We start from the raw sequence: 24355 nt of genomic DNA, 5'->3' as shown, positions 1-24355 counted from the left end.
ACAGGGTAGGGGGGGACAGGGTAGGGGGGGACAGGGAGGGGGGGACAGGGGAGGGGGGGACAGGGGAGGGGGGGACAGGGGAGGGGGGGACAGGGGAGGGGGGACAGGGAGGGGGGACAGGGGAGGGGGGACAGGGGAGGGGGGGACAGGGGAGGGGGGGACAGGGGAGGGGGGGACAGGGGAGGGGGGGACAGGGGAGGGGGGGACAGGGGAGGGGGGGACAGGGGAGGGGGGGACAGGGGAGGGGGGGACAGGGGAGGGGGGGACAGGGGGAGGGGGGGCGGGGGACAGCGGAGGGGGGGCGGGGGACAGCGGAGGGGGGGCGGGGGACAGCGGAGGGGGGGCGGGGGACAGCGGAGGGGGGGCGGGGGACAGCGGAGGGGGGGCGGGGGACAGCGGAGGGGGGGCGGGGGACAGCGGAGGGGGGGCGGGGGACAGCGGAGGGGGGGCGGGGGACAGCGGAGGGGGGGCGGGGGACAGCGGAGGGGGGGCGGGGGACAGCGGAGGGGGGGCGGGGGACAGCGGAGGGGGGGCGGGGGACAGCGGAGGGGGGGCGGGGGACAGCGGAGGGGGGGCGGGGGACAGCGGAGGGGGGGCGGGGGACAGCGGAGGGGGGGCGGGGGACAGCGGAGGGGGGGCGGGGGACAGCGGAGGGGGGCGGGGGACAGGGGAGGGGGGGCGGGGGACAGGGGAGGGGGGGCGGGGGACAGGGGAGGGGGGGCGGGGGACAGGGGAGGGGGGGCGGGGGACAGGGGAGGGGGGGCGGGGGACAGGGGAGGGGGGGCGGGGGACAGGGGAGGGGGTGGCGGGGACAGGGGAGGGGGACGGGGACGGGGGACGACGACAGGGGGGGGGGCGGGGGGATGAGGGACGCGGGGGGGGGGGGGGGGGAGGGACAGGGGAGCTCTGGTGGATTGGAAGATTGTAACATTTAAGGCACTGAATATACCCATCTACAAAGGTTGCATATATTACACCTTGCTTAGGAAGGGCAAACCCTCTTCAGAAATTGAAAATGGTCACAACAGGTGGTGGGAAGCAGAAGAGGAGGTGAGTTCGTCCCATGCGGCTGAAGCACTGCTATTAGTTCTGCGCTGATAGGTCTCAGGAAAGCCCTGGAGCTGCTGGTAGCTCTGTATTGCTCAGAGTTGGAGTTCAGGGGAGCCCAGAAGCAATTGTTGGCAGCTGTGTGCCTGAGAAGCTGGGAACTTGCTTGAGTTGAGACATTGAACTAGCCAATGTGAGCCGGGGTGGTGGAGGAACTCGGTCTCAGTCGGTTAACTCAGCTGGAAAGAAGACCAAGAATGCTGGACCTGTCAGCAAATGTGAGAGAAAATGTTGAATGGTGTGTCTTTTGCATTAAGATCGTACCTGTGGAACTTGTATAGCTGCTTTTGGCTTGTGATCAGATTAACCGTTTGAAGCAGAGGAGTGGAAATCCCTCAGGAGGAAGACAGAGTTTTAAAGAATTTTTTTGACTCCACAAACAGATAAGTCTGTAGAGTGCCACTCAATTAATTATCCTCAGTTCCGTAATTACAATAGTTAACTGCCCACTATAATTTGCACTGAAATTATTTTAAACACACAAGAAACAGGAGCAGGAATAGGCCATTTGGAGTTTCAATCCTGTTCTGCCATTCAATAATGTAATAATATTGATTAATCTTCCTGTTCTAATCACATATCCTTCAGTACCTCAAAACATCTCTTTCTTGAATATACTCAACCATTGACATCCACAAATCTCCGGAGTACAGAATTCCCAAAATTCACAATGCTTAAGTGAAGAAATCTTTCCTTATCTATGTGCTGAATAGTCAACCCTTATTCTGAAACTGTGACCCCATGTTCTAGAGTCTTCAGCTAGGAGAATGTTCTTCCAGAATTTATTCAAGCCCTGTAGGAATTTTATATGTTTCAAATAGCCTATTCTTCTAAATTCTCGGAAATACAAGACCAGTCTATCTAATCTCTCCTCATCAGACAATATTCTTATTCCAGGAATCAAACTAGGTGAGGCTTCATTCTGCTCCCTTCAAGACAAATATATCCCTTCTTTGCTCAGGAGACCAAAACTGCACTCAGTACTCTCGCTGTGACGTTATCAAGGCCTTAAATAATTGTAGTCTTTAATAAAAGTTTCTCTTCGAAAGTCACCAAGTGAACTTACACATTTCTGCTGTACTCACCTCAAATGTAGTGTGCGGAGGGGGATTTACTTCAACTGTTGTATTATCTTTACTATCACCTTGAGCACTTCTTGGATTCTGAAAATAGAAAATAAAAATGTTGTTTGTCTATTTCCTCCATTTCCTCTTCTGGTCTTGAAAATCCTAGTCCCGATTTCAAAGAGTCTACATGACCTTAATTCAACCTACTTCTTCTACTCCAAATCCTTGATTTCACTCATTCTGACATCCTAGCCCACAAGGAGCCAAGCCTTAAAAATATTACAGCCTTACTCCTCCTATCCCTACCAAGACATGCTACTTAACTGGTAGCCCTTTAAAGCCTGATCAAAATCTTTGCTCATGCTAATTACCATTACCCCATGTGCTTAGCACCTTCAAAATGTCTTTGGAGGCTTTTAATTTTACATTTCCCCTTGTAGCTGACAGCATTGGTGTGACGTTAGTGCCCCTTTTAAGAAAGGTTTTTTTTACATTTCTCTGCAGCTCTCACAGCTTCAGTGATTTCTTAGCTCAAAGCTTCAGTGATGTCATTATTGTTCCTGACTTGACTGGAATTGTCCTTTTATTGTTATTTCAAAGCTTAAGTGGGGTTATTTATGGTTACTCTGGGATTAGTTTACAATCCTGCATTGTTAGGAGAAAAGGTCGTATGTTTTGGACAGTTTTTTTTCCCTTGTAAGATTCCAGTTTAGAGAGTTCGAAGGCTGCAGTTTAGTTTTTAGCAGGGGCATCAAGAAAGAAGCTGAAGTCTCTGTCTCCCTGTTCTATTTGGAAAGTCTGCTGGTTATCTCAAGGCAACGTTTTGCCTTCCGGAAGGAAAGTGCAGCCTTCGAAAAGACTCAATCCCAGTCAAGTGAGGTTTTAATCTATGCTGTGTTAAGCCTGTGAAAAGGGTTTTGTTTGTGAAAGGTTTTTGGTTTGTTGGAACAGCTTTAATATTCAATTAAGAGTTAATACATGATTGTGGTTGTTTTCTTTGTTCTTTTTGTTTGTAATTGTTAAAAGGTATTGCTAATTTTCTTTCTATACATGTTAACTATATTCTTAAATAAACTTTGTTTGATAAAAGCTCTCTTGAGGGTTGTTGAATCATACCTAAAATGAATATATCATGCTCATCCTAGTCAAATTCATGATGCAAAAAGATAAGTTGCAGCCAGGAGAGTTCCCCAAATGCACGCAACGGTGGTTATGTTACTGGACCAATAAGTCAGAGACTAACACTAATGAGAGACATCAGTTCAAATCCCACCACAGCGTTGACACAATTAATAGATCTGGAATAAATTTGGATAAGTAATGCGATCATGTAACTGCTCAGTTGTCATAAAAGCACACCTGGCTCATTCATGTCCTTAAAGGAAGGAAATCTGTTGTCCTTATCTATTCAGGCCTCTGTGTGAGACTCCAGACCCACAGCAATGTGGTTGACTCTTATATGCTCTCCAAAATGCTCTTGTCAATTAGGGGCAATCGGGGATAGACAATAGGTGCTGCCTTGCCTGTGTCATCCGCATCACAAAAACAAATTCTGGAGTGGGGAAACTGCCACAGAATCAATCCAAACTAAGTTGAACTCACCATGAATATAGACATGCCACCATATTTTCTTATACATGGCTACTTCAACCTGTTAACTTCAGCATTCATTTGTAGTCTATTTAAATAGGGAAAATGATAGTACACTGTTTGGGGAAGTAACAGATGAAGCCATAGAAATAACTAAATTTGGCTGTGCTGTAATTGGGCGTGTCAAGATTTTTTTATTCATTCATGGGGTGCGGGTAGTGTTGGCAAAGCTTTCATTTATCTGTACCTAATTGCTCTTGACAAGGTGATAGCCTTCTTGAACTTTAGTGTTTCTAGGGAGGGAGTTCTATGATTTTGACCCACCAATAGTGAAGGAGTGGCAATATAATTCCAAGGCAGGATGGTGTTGAGGCTAACCAGCAGCTGGTGGGTTCCAATGCATGTGCTGCCTTGTTCTTCTAGGTGGTTGAGATTGTGGTTTTAGAAGATGCTATCAAAGGCAAATTGCTGCAGTGCTTCTGATAGATGGAACATGCTGCTATCACAATGGATGGAGTGAATGTTTCAGGTGGTGCATGTAGTGCCAATTAAGCAGGCTGTTCTGGATGGTGTCAAACTTGAATATGGTTGGATCTGCAATTATCCAGATAAGTGGATAGTATTCATAGAGTCATAAAGGTTTACAGCATGGAAACAGGCCCTTCGGCCTAACTTGTCTATGCTGTCCTTTTATTGAACCACTAAGCTAATCCCAATTACCCGCACTTGGCCCATATCCCTCTATACCTATCTTACCCATGTTACTGTCCAAACGTTTTTTTAAAAGACAAAATTGTACCCGCCTCTACTACTACCTTTGGCAGCTTGTTCCAGACACTCACCACCGTGTGTGAAAAAACTGCCCCTCTGGACCCTTTTGTATCTCTCCCCTTAAACCTATGCCCTCTAGTTTTAGACCCCCCGACCTTTGGGAAAAGATGTTGACTATCTAGCTGATCTGTGTCCCTCATTATTTTATGGACCTTCTATAAGATCGGCCCTCAGCCTCCTACCTTCCAGAGAAAAAAGTCCCAGTCTATCCAGCCTCTCCTTATAGCTCAAACCATCAAGTCCCAGTAGTATCCTAGTAAATCTTTTCTGCACTCTTTCTAGTTTAGTAACATCCTTTCTATAATAGGGTGACCAGAACTGTACACAGTATACCAACTGTGGCCTTACCAATGTCTTGTACAACTTCAACAAGACACTCCAACTCCTGTATTCAATGTTCTGACCAATGAAACTAAGCATGCTAAATGCCTTCTTCACCACTCTGTCCACCTGTGACTCCACTTTCAAGGAGCTATGAACCTGTACCCCTAGATCTCTTTGTTCTGTAACTCTCCCCAACAACCTACCATTAGGTAGAGGCACTAAATGAATATTTTTCGTCGGTATTCACACTGGAGAGGGACAGTGTTGTCGAGGAGAGTACTGAGATGCAGGCTGTTGGACTGGATGGGATTGATGTTCATAAGGAGGAGGTGTTAGCAATTCTGGAAAGGGTAAAAATAGATAAGTCCCCTGGGTCGGATGGGATTTATCCTAGGATTCTCTGGGAGGCTAGAGAGGAGATTGCAGAGCCTTTGGCTTTGATCTTTGTGTCGTCATTGTCTACAGGAACAGTGCCAGAAGACTGGAGGATAGCAAATGTTGTCCCCTTGTTCAAGAAGGGGAGTAGAGACAACCCTGGTAATTATAGACCGGTGAGCCTTACTTCTGTTGTGGGCAAAGTATTGGAAAGGATTATAAGAGATAGGATTTATAATCACCTAGAAAGGAATAATTTGATTAGGGATAGTCAGCACGGTTTTGTGAAGGGTAGGTCGTGCCTCACAAACCTTATTGAGTTCTTTGAGAAGGTGACCAAAGAGGTGGATTAGGGTAAAGCGGTTGATGTGGTGTATATGGATTTCAGCAAAGCGTTTGATAAGGTTCCCCATGGTAAGCTTTTGCAGAAAATACGGACACATGGGATTGAGGGTGATTTAGTGGTTTGGATCAGGAATTGGCTAGCTGCAAGAAAACAAAAGGTGGTGGTTGATGGGAAATATTCATCCTGGAGTTCAGTTACTAGTGGTGTACCGCAAGGATCTGTTTTGGGGCCACTGCTGTTTGTCATTTTTATTAATGACCTTGATGAGGGCGTGGAAGGATGGATTAGTAAATTTGCGGATGACACTAAAGTCGGTGGAGTTGTAGACAGTGCGGAGGGAAGTGGCAGGTTACAGAGGGACATAGATAAGCTGCAGAGCTGGGCTGAGAGGTGGCAAATGGAGTTTAATGCAGAAAAGTGTGAGGTGATTCACTTTGGAAGGAGTAACAGGAATACAGAGCACTGGGCTAATGGTAAGATACTTGGTAGTGTGGATGAACAGAGGAATCTGGGTGTCCATGTGCAGAGATCCCTGAAAGTTGGCACCCAGGTTGATAGGGTTGTTAAGAAGGCGTACGGTGTGTTAGCTTTTATTGGTAGAGGGGTTGAGTTTCAGAGCCAGGAGGTCATGCTGCAACTGTACAAAACTCTGGTACGGCCGCATTTGGAGTATTGCGTACAGTTCTGGTCGCCGTATTATAGGAAAGATGTGGAAGTGTTGGAAAGGGTGCAGAGGAGATTTACCAGGATGTTGCCTGGTATGGTGGGAAAATCGTATGAGGAAAGGCTGAGGGGCTTGAGGTTGTTTTCGTTAGAGAGAAGGTGGTTAAGAGGTGACTTAATAGAGGCATACAAGATGATCAGAGGATTAGATAGGGTGGATAGTGAGAGCCTTTTTCCTCGGATGGTGATGGCTAGCACGAGGGGACATAGCTTTAAATTGAGGGGTAAGAGATATAGGACAGATGTTAGAGGTAGGTTCTTTACTCAGAGAGTAGTAAGGGCGTGGAATGCCCTACCTGCAGCAGTAGTGGACTCGTCAACATTAAGAGCATTCAAATGGTATTGGATAAACATATGGATGATATTGGAATAGTGTAGATTAGAGGGGCTTTAGATTGGTTCCACTGGTCAGCGCAACATCGAGGGCCGAAGGGCCTGTACTGCGCTGTAATGTTCTATGTTCTATGAACTGAGTAAGTCCTACCCTGGTTCAATCTACCAAAATGCATCACCTTGCATTTATCTAAGTTAAACTCCATCTGCTATTCATCAGCCCAAGATCCTGTTGCAATCCGAGGTAACCTTCTTCACTGTCCACTATGCCACCAATCTTGGTGTCATCTGCAAACTTACTAACCACGCCTCCTATATTCTCACCCAAATCATTAACATAAATGACAAATAACAATGGACCCAGCATCGATCCCTGAGGCAAACCGCTGGTCACAGGCCTTCAGTTTGAAAAACAACCCTCTACAACCATCCTCTGGCTTCTGTCATCAAGCCAATTTTGTATCCATTTAGCTACATCACCCTGGATCCCATGAGATTTAACCTTAGGTAACAACCTACCATGCGGTAGTACATTTCACTCCAGGATTTGAGCAGAAAAATCAAGGCTTATAGTCCAGCAGAGTGCTACACTAGGGGTGAGATGCTGAACTGAGGTCCTGTCTTTTAGATAGCCATAAAAGATCCTATGCCACTATTCCAGAAAAGAGGGGAATTCTCTTTGGTGTTCGGACCGATAGTTCCCTCTAATTCAACATCACATAAAACAGTTCATCTGGTCAGTGTTACATTACTGTCTGTTGGAAGCTGGCTGCTATGTATGTTTCCAGCGATTACACTTCAAAAGTACATCATTGGTTGTACAGTGCTTTGGGACATGAAAAATGAAATATGAAAAGTGCTACTTAAATACAAGCTTTTGTTCTTCCAAAACAATCATTGCCATGGAAATTCTTCAAAAGATGAAGATTATATAGGACATCCAAAGGTGGGTGAAAACCTCAGCGTTCTGCAATGCAGGTGAACTTTGTGAGCACCATCATCAGCCATGCATGAACTTGCTGATGATATCTGAATGCTCAGCTCACTTCAGTCAGCAGCTTCTGCATTGTTGCCACAGCAGGTTGCAGCTCTGATTAATGAGTAACTTGGATTTCCCCAATTCCATACATCAAATGAAAATTTCAATGAAAAGCACTAGTAAATAAAGGCCTGGTATAGCACTGAGCCACTCAGATTAGAAGGCCATAGGCTTTATCCCCAGTCTTCCAGCAGCCCTTAAGTAGGGAGAGAAAAGCACACCCAAAAAATTTTAAAATGACAATTGCGAAGAGGAAGAGAGCAAGGGAAGAGGGGGCCATGAGAGCGAGGGGGGGGGGGGGGGGGGGGAGGATGCAAAGGCGGAGTGAGGGGAGGGAGGGGAAGAGTGAGGGGGCGAGTGCGAGGGGGCAGAGATGAGAGGAGAGCGAGTGAGCAAGGAGTTGGGGGGGGGGGGGGGAGAGGGCATGTGAGGGTATGAGAGAATGGAGGTGGGGGAGGGGAAGAGAAAACGAGGGGGAATGTGTTCTCTAGAGGGAGAGGAGGCAAACAAGATGGTGTGTATAAGGCTGGTTCACTCCCAGTCTTGGGCTTCTCATTCGCTCTCACTCCACACACTAACATATGCTCTCATGCACTCTCATATGTAGTGAATGGTCATCTTTATTTGTGACTTTTTTTTAATATACTTTTCCAATTCAATCAAATCAAATCCAATTCAGAGTCTCAACAAGTTGAGACATTTCAGATCTAGGCTGACAAGACAGGGCGAGCGACCAAACCACCCTGTCCTGGGCCTGATCTACATGAGCCAAGCTGATTGGAGAAGGGGGAGGATCCTCCTCCAAGACTTGAGCTCATTTGCATCCCAGCCAAAAGGCCGAGATGCCGCTTCCAAAAATTTTTTAAATTATGAATTTGTTGCTTTGATTTTTTTTTCATACCAGTTTTTTTTAAAGTTCATGTCCAACATTGTTTCAAATCTTTTTCTTCCAAAACTTGCTCATCAGTCCCTTGAGTGACAAAAAAAAATGAAATGTGATCCACCCCTACACCAAAAGGTTCGACAAGCCTGACTTAGTTGATAGCACTCTTGCCTGCATCAAAATGTCGTGGGTTCATGTCCCAGACCAAAGACATAAGGACAGAAATCTGGACTCTCCTTTTAACGCAGTACTGAACAAGTGTTGTATGGTCTTCTGGAGATGTTAAGCCACAGGCCCATCTGTTCTCTCTCGAGTCGAAGTTAAAGATTCCATGACACTTACTGCAGGAGTTCTTCCCAATGTTCTGGTCAATAATTATCCTTCAATCAACATCACTAAAAAACATCATCAGGTCATTGTTATATTTGGATTTGTAGAAGCTTGCTGTGCTTAAATTGATTGTTGCGTTTCCTAAATAATGTTTTAAAGTTTAATTATTAGTGTTACAAGTAGGCTTACATTAACACTACAATGAAGTTACTGTGAAAATCCCCTAGTCGCCACACTCCAGTGCCTCTTCGGATACACAGAGAAAATTTAGCGTGGCCAATGCACCTAACCAGCACGAGGAAAATTGCAAACTCCACACAGACAGTGACCCAAGCCAGGAATCAAATCCGGGTCCCTGGCGCTGTGAGGCAGCAGTGCTAACCACTGTGCCACCGTGTCACCCCTAAATAGTGACCACACTTTAAGAACTACTTAATTGGGTGTAAATCACTTTGCTGACTTGAAATAAATGCTGGAAAGAAAACCTATAAAATTAAATTGCTAGGTGCAAAGGAACAACTGCTTGATCATTTTACAAAAAGTAATGCACACACAAAGAAATTGTTGGGGGTTCCAGAGGGGGATATTACACAATGTGATGCTAAGTCCAGGATATGAGGTTTTAAAAGTTTAATGCATTTCGGAAAGGAGCAAGGACAAGGAGCTAATGGAGCTTAGTCTGGAGAAGAATATGTGGCTAAGTTTTAAATTTATGAAAGCTAAATTTGAGGTAGTAAAATACTTGAGCTGAGTACTGATGATAGGTCATTGACCTGAAACGTTAACTCGGTTTCTCTCTACAAATTTGCTGTTGGGCCTGAGTGTTTCCAGTATTTTCTGTTTTTATTATGGAGTTGAACTGTTCCATAGAATACGTTCACAGCAATGTTTCCACAAATCATATTTCACAAGTAGCTTTGGACTGTAGTCCTTTAAGTGTTGAAACAATATTCAAAACAAAGAATGAAGGACAAAGCCAAAAGTGCAAACAACTAGCAAGAGTGAAAATGTAAAGTACAGGACAAAAACCAGGGTCAATTTTTAAGTAGTGCTGTCAAAGGGAGGAAAGGGATGGGCAGTTGGAAGAAAGATGACTTGCATTGGCTCTAAAGGCCTGGGCCAATCTGTCAAGGAATGGAAGCTGTTTCTGTATTGTGCAAATGTTGGTTCTGAACACTTGAGCTTTGTACAGCTAATGGCCTTGATAAATGTGGCCCTTAATGTGTATAATTTCTGCTGTCCTGTGCATTGGGTGTGAGAACACAAACACAACCCAAAATGATTGAGTATTGCAGTATGCACAATCTTCTTTTAAATCACATTACCCAATTCTTCACATCATCAATTTATTATTATACAGTGCAGAATATACAACAAATCACAGCTGATCATAACTTAGAGTTTCGGAATGGAGCCACTGCTTACATTTGAAGAGATTTTTAAAGATACAAAGCAATTGATGTCCATATGTGTACAAGACCCAGACAATTTTCAGGCTTGACTTAGGTTATATGAGGTTATATAAGTGGCAAACAACATTCATGCCACACAAATGCCAGACAATGACCATCTCCAACGACAGAGAATATAACCATTTCCCCCTGACATTCAATGGCACTACCATTGCTGAATCCCCACAATCAACATCCAACATCCTGGGGGTTACTATTGACTAGAAGTGGAACTGGAAGAGCTATGTAAATACTGTGGCTACAAGAGCAGGTCAAAAGCTGCAAATTCTGCAGAGGATAAATCGTCTCATGACTCCCCAAAGACTATCCATCATGTATAAGGTGCAAGTCAGGAGAGTGATGGAATATTCTCCACTTGCCTGGATGAGTGCAGCTCCAACAACATTATCCAGGACAAAGCAGTCCGCTTAATTGGCACCCCATCCATCACATTAAACAATCACTCCCTCCTCCCTACACCGACACAGTGTGGCAGTAGTGTGTACCATCTACAAGATGCATTATAGCAACTCACCAAGACTCCTTCAGCAACACCTTCCAAACCTGCAATCTCTTGCACCTAGAAGGACAAAGGCAACAGACGCTTGGCAACACCACCACCTGCAAGTTCCCCTCCAAGCCACACGCCATCCTGATTTGTAACCATAATGCTGTTCCTTCACTGTTGCTGGGTGAAAATCCTCTTTACCTAACAGCACAGTGGGTGTATCCATACCACATGGACTCAAGCGGTTCAAGGCAGCAGCTTACTACCATCAACTCAAGGTCAATTAGGAATGGACAATAAATGCTGGCCCAGCTGACAATGTTTACATCCATGAACAAAAAAAAACCCAAGTTGCACTCACCTCTTTCAGGGGTTCCAATTTCTTCACATGGATTAAAGATGGATGGTAAAACTGAAAAAGAAGAATGACATTACTATCTTGGAAAAAAAACACTGCAAGATGGTAGACGTTTGGCTGTTATACAAAGCTTTGGTAAGACGACACCTGGGAGTACTGTGAGCAGATCTAAAATTTGAAGTTTGCGTCACAAGTAGACTTACATTAGCACTGTAATTAAGTTACTGTGAAAATCTCCTAGTCGCCACACTCCGGCGTCTGTACAAGTACACTGAGGGAGAATTTAGCATGGCCAATCCACCTGACCGTATGTCTTTCGGACTGTGGGAGGAAACCAGAGCACCCGGAGGAAATCCACGCAGACACGGGGAGAACATGAAAAATCCACACAGACAGAGACCCAAGCTGGGAATTGAACCCGAGTCCCTGGCGCTGTGAGCTACCGGTGCTAACCAGTGTGTCTAGGCACCACACTTTAGGAACAATATATTGGTCTTAGACGAAGTGCAGTGTAGATTTGACAGAGTGATTCCTGGATTCCAAGTGCCAAGCTACAAGGAGAGGTTGTATAAAGCAGGATTGTACTGTCTGTAATTTAGAAGATAAGGGATGGATTAATCAAAGTTTTCAAGATATGAAGGTGACAGATGGGACAGATAAACCTTTCTGCTGTTAGGGAGTCTAGGACTCAGGGTGCCATCTGAAAATTAGAGCCAGACATTGCCAAAGTGATGTTAGGAAACACAAAGGGTTGTGGTAGTTTGGGACTTACTACCAGAAAAAATGCTTTATCAATTGTAAATATTTGATATTGATATATTTTTATTAACCAAAGTTATTAAGGGATATGGGGCAGAAGTAGGTTTATTGAGTTTTGTTGCAGATCTGCTAAGATCTCACCCAACTATGCCACAGCTTCTGTTTTAATTCAGATTTCCAGGATCTGCAGTCTTAGGCTTTCATTGTATTTGCCTTCCTGATTACTTGCTGTACCCGCATGCTAACATGTTATGATTTGTGTATGAGAACAAGAACATTCTGTACTGCAGTATTCTGCAACCTCTCTCCATTTAAATGCTTTTCTATTCTTGCTGTGGATAGTGTCACATTCCCCACAGTATATTCCATCTGCCAAGTTTCTGCCCACTCACTTATCCCATCTATGTCTCTTTACAGACTGTCTCCCCCTCACAACTTGCTTTCTTATCTATCTTTGTATGGTGAGGAAATTTGGCTGCAATACACTTGGCCCCTTCATTCAAGTTATTAATGTAGGTTGTAAATCGTTAACCTGACCTTTGTCTTCCCTTTAGAAATGGAAGAAGTCTATTTGCATACAGGTCAAACAGCAAGCTATACACTTATCAAGACCGAAAGCGAAGACAAAAACACATGTCGACATGATTAGAGAATCCCTACGTTGATGATGCTGCAGAAATCACCCACATGAAACTCAGCTACAAAGACTCATGGACTGTCTCTCCCACGCTTGCAACTTTTTCACCACATGTACAAGCGTCAAGAAAAGTGATCATGGAACAAGGTGTTATACCTCAGCCCTGATCACAGTAACACTTGGCTGCTAGTGGTTACTAAATTCTGCTAGCTTGGTTCCACAATGACAAACAGTGCAGAACAAGGTGCTGAGCACATAGATATTAGAGTCATAGAGGTATACAGCACAGAAAAAGACCGTTCAACTCATTGCATCTGCGCTGGTCAAAGATAAACCATCTAACTGTTCTAATCCCATTTCCTAGCACTTGACCCATATGCCTCGCCATTGAAATTGCACATCTAAATAATTATTAAATACAGCATCAGGGACCCGGGTTCGATTCTTAGCTTGGGTCACTGTCAGTGCGGAGTCTGCACGTTCTCCCCGTGTCTGCGTGGGTTTCCTCCGGGTGCTCCAGTTTCCTCCCACAGTCCAAAAGATGTGCTGGTTAGGTGCATTGGCCATGCTAAACCTCAGTGTACCCGAACAGGCGCCGGAGTGTGGCAACTAGGGGATTTTCACAGTAACTTCATTGCAATGTTAATGTAAGCCTATTTGTGACACTAAAATAAACTTTAAAAAAAACTTTAAACTATGGGTGTTTCTGCTTCCATCACCCTTTCAGGCAGTGAGTTCCAGACTCCCACCACCCTTTGTGTGAAAATATTTTCCTCACATCCCCTCTAAACCTCCTGTCATTGATCCCTTCACCAAAGAGAAAAGTTTATTCCTGTTGGCTCCATCCGTGCCTCTCATATACTATACATCTCAATTATGCCTCCCCTCACTATAGAGTCCATCAGCTTGATCCAAAGGGGCAACTTGCTGTTTTTCTATTTACATTCCGCGAGTCAGCCAAAGGTTTTTGTTGCCTTTCCTAGCACCTTCTTGTAACTGTGAAACATGAGCAACTTAACAGCAAAAGAATTTCCATCTTTTCTGCGCGTTATGGATATAATTTAGTAGAACAAAAACAACGAATGGGCAATCCTCTCAAAGGCAGTGCTCGCAAATTTGTTAGCAGTCATCCAACAGGTGGCTTTGTTGGTTCAGGGACATCACAGCTTGCAAGATGGCCATATACCCAAGCATTTTCTGTATAGTGAGATAGCAGGCACTAGATGACATCTAAAGCTCCACTTCAATGAGGCTTGTAAGTGTGACATGAAGGTCCTAGATATTGATTATTGTACCTAGGAGTCACCAGTTGATGATAGTGGAAAATGGCAATATGTCTTGTGAGTGGTACCATGTTGACCAGTGGCTAGGCAACAGACATCAATGCTGAAAGCAACCAACAATATGCAGTAGCTTTATTTGTGGTACTTGCCTCTCAAGAATTGAACTCTTCAACCATCAACCATTTCCCTTCCTGGCAGCACTGTGGTTATACCTACACCACATGGACTGCTGTGATTCTAGAAGGCAGCTCACCATTACCTTCTCAAGGACAGTTCGGGATGGGCAATAAATGCTGGCCTAGCCAGTAATGATGCCCAAATCCTATGAAAAAAAAAGCAAAGGTGTGCCTTTTGAAGACACCTCATCTGAACTGAATTTGTTTGCTCTATGTCCACCATCTTTTATGGATGGAAGGATGCAGATCATGACAACAAAATAATTGAGGCCCCAGTACTGATTCTTGTGGCAGTTTACCAACCTGATAATGACCCATTTATCCTGACTCTGTTTCTTGTTCGCCAATCTGCTATCCATGTTAACATATTACCCCCCAAATCATGAGCTCTTATCGTGTAGTTAACCCTTTTGTGGTGCCTTCTGGAATGCCTTTTGGAAATCCAAGTACATTATATCTTCTAATTCCCCTTTATCCACTCTGCTTGTTACATACTGAAGGAACTTTATAATAAATTTGCCAAACACAATTTCCCTTTTGTAAAACCTTGTTGATTCTGCTTGACTGAATTATGATTTTCTAAATATCCTGCTTTTACATTCACAATAATGGATTCCAACATTTTTCCAATGACCAATGTTAGGTTAACTCGTGTATAGGCTCATGCTTTCGGTCTCCCTCCCTTCTCCAACAGCAGTATCAAATTTGTGGTTTTCCAATCAGCTGAGACCTTTCCAGAATCCAGGGAACCTTGGAATATCAAACCAATACATTGACTATCGCGGCAGTTACTTCTTTTGAGACCATATTGATGCAGGTCATCAGATCCAGGGGATTTTCCAGCATTTAGTCCCATTAGTTTTCCCAGGGCTTTTTCTCTAGTGATAGTAATTTGATTTCATTTCCACCCTCCCTTTTTTCCCCTTGATTTTCTTCTGTTATTATTGGGATTTTTGTGTTTTCACCCTGAAAACAGATAAAAAATACTTGTTCAAAGTTTCTGCCTTTTCCTTATTTCCCAGTCTTATCCTCTAAAGGACCAATGTTTACCTAGCTACTCTCTTCCTTTTTATATATACTTGTACTAGCTCTTACCATATTTTTAAATCCCTTGCTAGTTTATTTTTGTATTCCAATTTCTCCCTCTTTAGTATGTTTAGTCATAGTTTTCTGGTTTCTAATTTTTTCACAATCTCCTGGCCTATCACTAACTTATAAAGCATTGTATGCCTTTTCTTTTAATTTGATACTATAATTAACTTTCTTAAGTTATCCGCAAAATGTTATCTTCCCTATAGATTCATTTTTTCCTCAATGGAATATATATCTGTTCAGAGTTATGAAATATCTCATTAAATGGTTCTCTATCGTCTCACCTTTTCACTTATTTTCCCTGCCTATTGTACACTACTTTGCCTACTTTTGTAATTTTCTTTATTGTAGTTTAAGACACTAGTTTCAGATCCAAGTTTCTCACCCTCAAAGTGAAATTCTAATATGTTATAATTGCTTGTCCTGGCAAGATTCTTTACTGAGGTGATTAATTAATCCTGTCCTATTACACATTAAAGGGATCTAAAATAGCCTACTCCCTGGGTGATACCAGCTACGAAACAGTCCCGAATACATTCTATTAACTTATTCTCAAAGCTATCTTCAAGATAATTAAATCACTCACGATTATTGTAGTCCTGTTCTTAGAAGTCCCCATTATTTCTTAATTTATGCTCAGTCCTGGTGTAGTTACTGTTAGGAGGCCTATAAGCTTCCCATAAGTGACTTGTTTCCTTCGATATTTCTCAGCTTCATCCAAACCGATTCTACATATTGACTTTCCTAGCCATCAACATTTCTCACTATTGTGTTGTTCTCATCCTTTATCAATAGAGTCACCCCACTTTGTTTTCCTTTCTTCTTATACTTCCGGAATGGTAGATACTCTTGAATATTCAGTTGACATCCTTGATCATCTTACAAGCATATCTCTGTAATACCTTTCATATTAAACACATTTTTTGTGTATTATTAATTCATCCAACTTGCTATGAATGCTACTTGTATTGAGATAAAGAGCCATTAAATCTGTTTCCTTACCAATTTTCTCTACCCTGACCTCATCCTCTGACCCTTCCAGACACACACTGGTCATCATTCCCCGCATTGCTAACCTACACTATTGTCTTGACCTTTCTCGCTAAGTTTCTAAATCTCCCCTTATGTGAACCCATTGTCCCATCTTTAAAAGTACTACAGAGGAGTTCCCTCTGTATGCACAGCTACAGAGGCACACACCTCGTGTGTACAAATTACAGAGGCACCCCCACTCTATGTATGCAAATTACAAAGGCGCCCTCCCCTACTGTGTGTACAAACTAGAGGTGCCCCTCCATGCGTACAAACTATAAAGTCGCCCCTTCCACACACATAAATGACAGAATTACCCCCTCTGGACTCACAAAGTACAGAATTTTCCCGTAGCTCTCACAAATGTAAAGTGCTCCTTCCCCGTACACAAACTATCGAATTGCCCCCTCCCTATAGACAAACTACAAAATTGCCCCCCTTCCCCTCACACAACAGAGCCCACCCCATAAATACACTACAGCGTTTATACTTCGCACTACGAGATTCACAATGCTCTGAGTTACCTGTTTTTTAAGGAGCTCCGTGCAGTTCGCAATAATGATGAAATTCTGTGCATAGCTTCCCGACCATCCATCATGTACTTCTCGGTTATTTTCAAAGTATACAATACTCTGCTCATCCTGCAATGAATTGAAATACGGAAATATAAAAATTGAAGGCTTCAATGTTTCACTGTAGAATGAGGCATAGTTAGAAAAGCAGGGAAGGGGCCAAAATGGGGGGAGGAGGATAAGTCATGGAGGGAAGGGAATAAGTGTCTTCCCGTTAAGAGATAGTCATATGCAGCCATTCCTTACATCTGCTGCTGATGTACTACCCAGAAAAAGATCTACAGAACTGAGTTCAAACTAATTCACTAAGATTTTGAGATAAAGAAAGATCCGCACTTATATAGCTTCTTTTTCTGACTTCTGTATATTCTGAAGTGCTTTGCAGCGAATAAAACACTTTTGAAGTGTTGGCACCATTTAGTATAAGAAATGCAGCAACCATTTTGCACACAGCAAGTTCCCATAAACAGCTATGTGCCAATGACCTGACAATCTATCTTTGGTAATATTGGTTGAGGGATAAATATCTGCACTGGGGTGAATGCCCCCTGCTCTTTTTCACAATAATGTCAAGCGATCTTTTACCTCCATTACAGAGGGCAGATTGGGCCTTGATTTAATCGACGGGATTTTACGGCCTCATTGAAGCAAGACCAGAAATTCCCGCCCAAGATCAACGGACATTTCCGTTGTCCGCCCCTTGCCCGCTCCGATTGGTGGGCGGGGTGGTAGAATTCCGGCAAATGTCTCTGTCTGAGAGATGGCATGATGTGGAGATGCCGGCGTTGGACTGGGGTAAACACAGTAAGAAGTTTAACAACACCAGGTTAAAGTCCAACAGGTTTATTTGGTAGCCAAATTTGGCTACCAAATAAACCTGTTGGACTTTAACCTGGTGTTGTTAAACTTCTTACTGAGAGATGGCAGGCAGGATTTTCCAGCCACACAAGCCCCAAGACCGGAAATTCCCACCCGAGGTCAACAGACATTTAAATATTCCGGTTAAAGTTCTGTCCCGCCTGCTACGATTCCATTGGCAGGCGGGACGAGAAAATTTACTCCGGCATCTCTTCAACATTGCAGCAATGGCTTCACGCTCAAGGCAAAAGAGAGGGACATGAACCCACAAACCTCTGACTCACAGGTGAGAGTTCTCCCACTGACCCAACATTGTTAAGAGGAGCAATAAGGTGCAATATCAATGGAGCCTGTTTTTGATTTCTATCTTCACATGTTTTTGATGGTATTTGGGACCATGAGCATGGTCAGCAAAACACAGGACTATTCCCTAGTAGGTCTTTGAGGCATGAATTTCACTTGTATTTCCATATATATCAGGTTGATCTGATCAAGGTGTTTATGTTCAAGAATTTTATGAGGTGGATATGGAAAAACTATTTCCTGTGATAGGAAAATCAAGAACAAGGGACATAATTTTAAAATTTAGCAAGCACTTTTCACTCAAAGAATAATGGAAATGTGAATCGCTTTTTCTGTGATCCCGTTTGCCACCATCTCACATATGGCTGTTGATATGGAAAAAATGGTGGGAAAATGGAGTTAAGATCCAAATTAGCAATGAGCTAACTGAATGGCAGAGCAGGCTCGAAAGGCTGATTGGCCAACTCATGTTTCTATGCTCCACCCATCCACAGATATTCCCTTCCCTACCTTTTAAAAAAATAATAATTAGGTTAGTCAGAGATAACCTATCATTAACAAAGCCATGCTGGCACCCTCTGATCAACTCTTTATATTCCAAGCACTCAGTCACTCAAACACTAATGACAGATTCTAGTAACTTGCCCACAACTGACTACAGGGAGCGTGAAGATGATCATATTAGTATGAGCACTGTAACTGTGGCAACAACAATCTGGAAATTCAGGCAAATGGCTGATTAGCTGGAAAATAACACATAAGAACATAAGAAATAGGAGCAGGAGTAGGCCATCTAGCCCCTCGAGCCTGCCCCGCCATTCAATAAGATCATGGCTGATCTGACGTGGATCAGTACCACTTACCCGCCTGATCCCCATAACCCTTAATTCCCTTACCGATCAGGAATCCATCCATCCACGCTTTAAACATATTCAGTGAGGTAGCCTCCACCACCTCAGTGGGCAGAGAATTCCAGAGATTCACCACCCTCTGGGAGAAGAAGTTCCTCCTCAACTCTGTCCTAAACCGACCCCCCTTTATTTTGAGGCTGTGTCCTCTAGTTTTAACTTCCTTACTAAGTGGAAAGAATCTCTCCGCCTCCACCCTATCCAGCCCCCGCATTATCTTATAAGTCTCCATAAGATCCCCCCTCATCCTTCGAAACTCCAACGAGTACAAACCCAATCTCCTCAGCCTCTCCTCATAATCCAAACCCCTCATCTCCGGTATCAACCTGGTGAACCTTCTCTGCACTCCCTCCAATGCCAATATATCCTTCCTCATATAAGGGGACCAATACTGCACACAGTATTCCAGCTGCGGCCTCACCAATGCCCTGTACAGGTGCATCAAGACATCCCTGCTTTTATATTCTATACCCCTCGCAATATAGGCCAACATCCCATCTGCCTTCTTGATCACCTGTTGTACCTGCAGACTGGGCTTTTGCGTCTCATGCACAAGGACCCCCAGGTCCCTTTGCACGGTAGCATGTTTTAATTTGTTTCCATTGAGATAGTAATCCCATTTGTTATTATTTCCTCCAAAGTGTATAACCTCGCATTTATCAACGTTATACTCCATTTGCCATATCCTCGCCCACTCACTCAGCCTGTCTAAATCTCTCTGCAGATCTTCTCCGTCCTCCACACGATTCACTTTTCCACTTATCTTTGTGTCGTCTGCAAACTTCGTTACCCTACACTCCGTCCCCTCCTCCAGATCATCTATATAAATGGTAAATAGTTGCGGCCCGAGTACCGATCCCTGCGGCACGCCACTAGTTACCTTCCTCCAACCGGAAAAACACCCATTTATTCCGACTCTTTGCTTCCTGTCGGATAGCCAGTCCCCAATCCACTTTAACACACTACCCCCAACTCCGTGCGCCCTAATCTTCTTCAGCAGCCTTTTATGGGGCACCTTATCAAACGCCTTTTGGAAATCCAAAAACACCGCATCCACCAGTTCTCCTCCATCAACCGCCCTAGTCACATCTTCATAAAAATCCAACATGTTCGTCAAGCACAACTTTCCCCTCATGAATCCATGCTGCGTCTGATTGATCGAACCATTTCTATCCAGATGCCCTGCTATCTCCTCTTTAATAATGGATTCCAGCATTTTCCCTACTACAGACGTTAAGCTGACCGGCCTATAGTTACCCGCCTTTTGTCTCCTTCCTTTTTTAAACAGCGGCGTAACATTAGCCGTTTTCCAATCAACCGGCACTACCCCAGAATGCAACGAGTTTTGATAAATAATCACTAATGCATCCACTATTACCTCTGACATTTCTTTCAATACCCTGGGATGCATTCCATCCGGACCCGGGGACTTGTCCACCTTCAGTCCCATTAGTCTACCCAGCACTGCCTCTCTGGTAACATTAATTGTATTAAGTATTTCTCCTGCTGCCAACCCTCTATCGTTAATATTTGGCAAACTATTTGTGTCCTCCACCGTGAAGACCGACACAAAAAACTTATTTAAAGACTCAGCCATATCCTCATTTCCCACTATTAACTCCCCCCTCTCGTCCTCCAAGGGTCCAACATTCACTCTAGCCACTCTATTCCTTTTTATATATTTATAAAAACTTTTACTATCATTTTTTATATTAATTGCTAGCCTAGCTTCATAGTCTATCCTTCCTTTCTTTATCGCTTTCTTAGTCTCTCTTTGTTGTTTCTTAAATTTTTCCCAATCACTTGTTTCTCCACTATTTTTGGCCACTCTGTACGCAGCTGTTTTTATTTTAATACTCTCCTTTATTTCCTTCGTTATCCACGGCTGGTTCTCCCTTTTCTTACAATCCTTGTTTTTTGCTGGAATATATTTTTGCTGAGAACTGAAAAGGATCTCCTTAAAAATCCTCCACTGTTCCTCAGCTATCCTACCTGCCAGCCTGCTCTCCCAGTCTACCTTAGCCAATTCATCCCTCATCCTATCATATTTCCCTCTGTTCAAACAGAGGACACTGGTTTGGGACCAAACTTTCTCCTCTTCCATCTGAATCAGAAATTCGACCATATTGTGGTCACTAGACCCAAGAGGGTCCTTCACAATAAGATCCTTAATTCTACCTACCTCGTTACACAATACCAGATCCAAAATAGCTCGTTCCCTCGTCGGTTCCGTAACATGCTGTTCAAGGAAACTATCCCGACAGCATTCTAAGAACTCTTCCTCCATTCCACCCTTACCGACTTGAGTCTGCCAGTCAATGTGCATGTTGAAGTCCCCCATGATTATTGCCGTTCCGTTTTTACACGCATCCCTTATCTGCTTGTTTATAGCCCTCCCTACCTCAACATTATTATTTGGGGGCCTATATACCACACCTACTAGTGTCTTTCTCCCTCTACTATTCCTCATCTCTACCCATAATGATTCCACGTTTTGTTCCTCAGAGCCTATGTCCTCCCTCAGTACTACCCTGATATTATCTCTTATTAATAGCGCGACCCCACCACCTTTTCCTTCCGGTCTATTCTTCCTAAACGCCTGATACCCCTGGATATTCATCTCCCAGTCCTGGTCACCTTTCAGCCACGTTTCTGTAATGGCCACTAGATCGTACCCACTTGTGCTGATTTGCACCATCAACTCATTTACCTTGTTCCGAATGCTTCGTGCATTCAGGCCAAGTGTCCTTATTCCAGCTTTTATCTGGACCCGCTTTGATGAGTCGCGAACACCCTCTCCCTCTACTCCCTTATCTAAATTACCGCCTTCATTCACTTGCACCCTCTCCTCTACCATTAATTTTGTAATTCCCCTTACCCCTGCATCCTCCCCCCCATCAATTAGTTCCTTGATCCTAGTCAACTCTTCTAGCTCCCCTCCCCCCAACCTATCTAGTTTAAATTCTCCCCAGTAGCCTTAGCCAACCTACCGGCCAGGATATTGGTCCCCCTGTGATTCAAGTTCCACCCGTTTTTTGTATACAGATCACCCCTGCCCCTAAAGATGTCCCAATGGTCCAGGAACCTGAATCCCTGCCCCCTGCACCAGTCCCTCAGCCACACATTCATCTTCCACCTCACTCCATTCCTGCCCTCACCTTCCCGTGGCACAGGCAGTAATCCTGAGATTACTACCTTTTTTTTTTCTTTCACATTTATTAAATACAAACATCCAGAATCAGTTTTTGTGAAATACATTCATAGCGCACAGCATGGTGTTCATCCACAGGAAAAATGAAAGTATATTCATTTTGGTAAAGCACATCTTTGTGAAAAGCTGCACTGATACTTTTTTTTTTAAAAAACAGGAGCAGAAATGCATCACTGAGCAAGCATGTCTAATTATACAATGAAAGTGGCAATTTAGAAGAATATTAATCATTACTCAATAGATCATTTGCGTATCACCACGTTACAATATAAAATAAGTCTGAGGGAGACTACTGTTCAGTTACAACAGTCCCCAGTCATGTAGGCAGATGGATTCCACAGCTAAAATGTATCCATCTGATCAAATCATGAATCACTGCTATAAATTTAAAACTTGAACCTAAAAATAAAATCCCCAATTCACTAAAGTACTAAACATCCAAAATAATCAGGCCTCCTTTCACAATTTCTTGCATCTTCGGATCGTGAAAAAGATAGGTCACACATATCTGGTCCTAGAGATCTCAGACATGCAACACCTATGACGGTTGATGTGTAGTTCCAATTTAGCAGTAATCTTTCACACCCATTACAGTATTTCATATTTGCACAAATTCTGCTACCTTCTGCCACAACTCGTGAATAATACTTTTACACCCTTGACACCCAAGTGAAAGTATGCCCACAATCTCACTATAGTGCAATAAGCCAGCGAGTGTGGTCATATGGCTTTCCAAAGCCTCAAAGCTGCCAAGTATTATCTCACTAGGCCAGAACGCTATGATAAGGAGCAGGAGGCTGATAATAGGAGGTGCAAATTCTCTACCTGACCATTTAGTAGGGTCTTTGAATCTGAAGGTATAATTCTCTGTAGGTAAAGTAACTTTATCAACATCCTTCAGCCTCACCTTATCCCAACGGCTTGTGTTAAAATTTTTCATTACAGGGTGCACCTCAAGATTTGTGCAAGAAGGCAATGGGGTTTCCTTTACAACTTTAATTTTACTGCGAAACTCTTGCATCTGCTGTAGAAATAAGACTGGATCAGTGACATCCTTAAACGTCTCTGCCATAGTGATAGCCCTTTTCTGTTCTTCTAGGATCATCTTCAGTTGATTTATCTCTGGATCATAGGCCTGCATCACCACCAGCTTCATGGTTTCAAAATCGGAAAGAACCTCATTCTTCTTCTGCTCCAGTGTGTGCTGCAACTTGGTAAAATATTCCATCACCTTTTTTGCATCCTTGCTTATTAGCTGCAGGGATTTTTTCTTATCACTTTCTAACTTCTCCAGACATGTCTGCACATCAGCAGAACACCAAGTTTCTAGCCCTTGGAAAAGCCCATCAAAAGCTTCCCTCTCCTCTCTGTAGGCATCTTTGATGGCACAGAAGGAATGTCCTTCATGGTCTCCCATAGTGGCGCAAAACCCACAGATTAATTCAAGGTCCGTTGAACAAAAGATGTTCAATGGTTGCCCACTATGCTTCCTGCAGAGTGGCACTTTAGGTGTGTTCCGAATCCTGTTGTACTTCTCAATTATTCCCCTCAGCGAATAATTCACCTGCAAATTGTTAATTCCCATGATAGGGGTTTCTTTGCGACAGGTTGGACATTTGAAAGCAACTTTGCATTGCATACCTCTCCCACTTCCTTCCAAAATGCCTTCTAAACATCGCTTGCAGAAATTATGTGAACAAGGGAGAACTCGTGGGTCTTCAAATAAACAGCAACAGATGGGACATGTCAACTCTTCTTCAAACAATTCCATTGCTTTCTTGCAGCTAATGAAATATCAAAGATCCTTTATAATGATCAACATATCCCATCACCTTCTACCATCCTGCCATTCACGTGGCCCGTTCGGTGTCTCCCATCCAGCATCGGATCGCTCCAGCCTCCAGCTTTTGTATTCCAAGCCTCTTGAGATAAATGACAACATTACATTTGCTTTCTTAATTACGGACTCAACCTGCAAGTTTACCTTTAGAGAATCCTGGACTAGGACTCCCAAGTCCCTTTGCACTTTAGCACTATGAATTTTGTCACCGTTTAGAAAATAGTCCATGCCTCTATTCTTTTTTCCAAAGTGCACGACCTCGCACTTGCCCACGTTGAATTTCATCAGCCACTTCTTGGACCACTCTCCTAAACTGTCTAAATCTTTCTGCAGCCTCCCCACCTCCTCAATACTACCTGCCCCTCCACCTATCTTTGTATCATCGGCAAACTTGGCCAGAATGCCCCCAGTCCCGTCGT

At 43.7% G+C, this 24355-nt stretch overlaps 2 protein-coding genes across 5 annotated transcripts in view; both read right to left on the bottom strand.

Moving 5' to 3' along the window:
- The window catches only part of LOC144507013 (transmembrane protein 87A-like), a 77761-nt gene that overhangs the window by 41581 nt on the left and 11825 nt on the right, over positions 1 to 24355 (bottom strand). For all 4 annotated transcript variants that reach the window (XM_078233548.1, XM_078233550.1, XM_078233552.1 and 1 more), the window contains exons 4-6: positions 16769 to 16885; positions 11269 to 11319; positions 2193 to 2270 (exon numbers count right to left, since the gene is read on the bottom strand). In XM_078233548.1, coding sequence (XP_078089674.1) covers positions 2193 to 2270; positions 11269 to 11319; positions 16769 to 16885 — 246 coding nt within the window. The remainder of the gene's footprint in view (positions 1 to 2192; positions 2271 to 11268; positions 11320 to 16768; positions 16886 to 24355) is intronic.
- Positions 22134 to 23990, bottom strand: LOC144507014 (E3 ubiquitin-protein ligase TRIM13-like). The gene has a single exon (XM_078233553.1). It carries the CDS (start codon positions 23865 to 23867, stop codon positions 22695 to 22697), a length of 1173 nt encoding a protein of 390 aa, XP_078089679.1. The 5' UTR covers positions 23868 to 23990; the 3' UTR covers positions 22134 to 22694.

The sequence above is a fragment of the Mustelus asterias genome, chromosome 18 (assembly GCF_964213995.1).
Source record: "Mustelus asterias chromosome 18, sMusAst1.hap1.1, whole genome shotgun sequence".
In the NCBI taxonomy this organism is placed as follows: Eukaryota; Metazoa; Chordata; class Chondrichthyes; order Carcharhiniformes; family Triakidae; genus Mustelus; species Mustelus asterias.
This window is presented reverse-complemented; position numbering and strand designations above follow the sequence as displayed.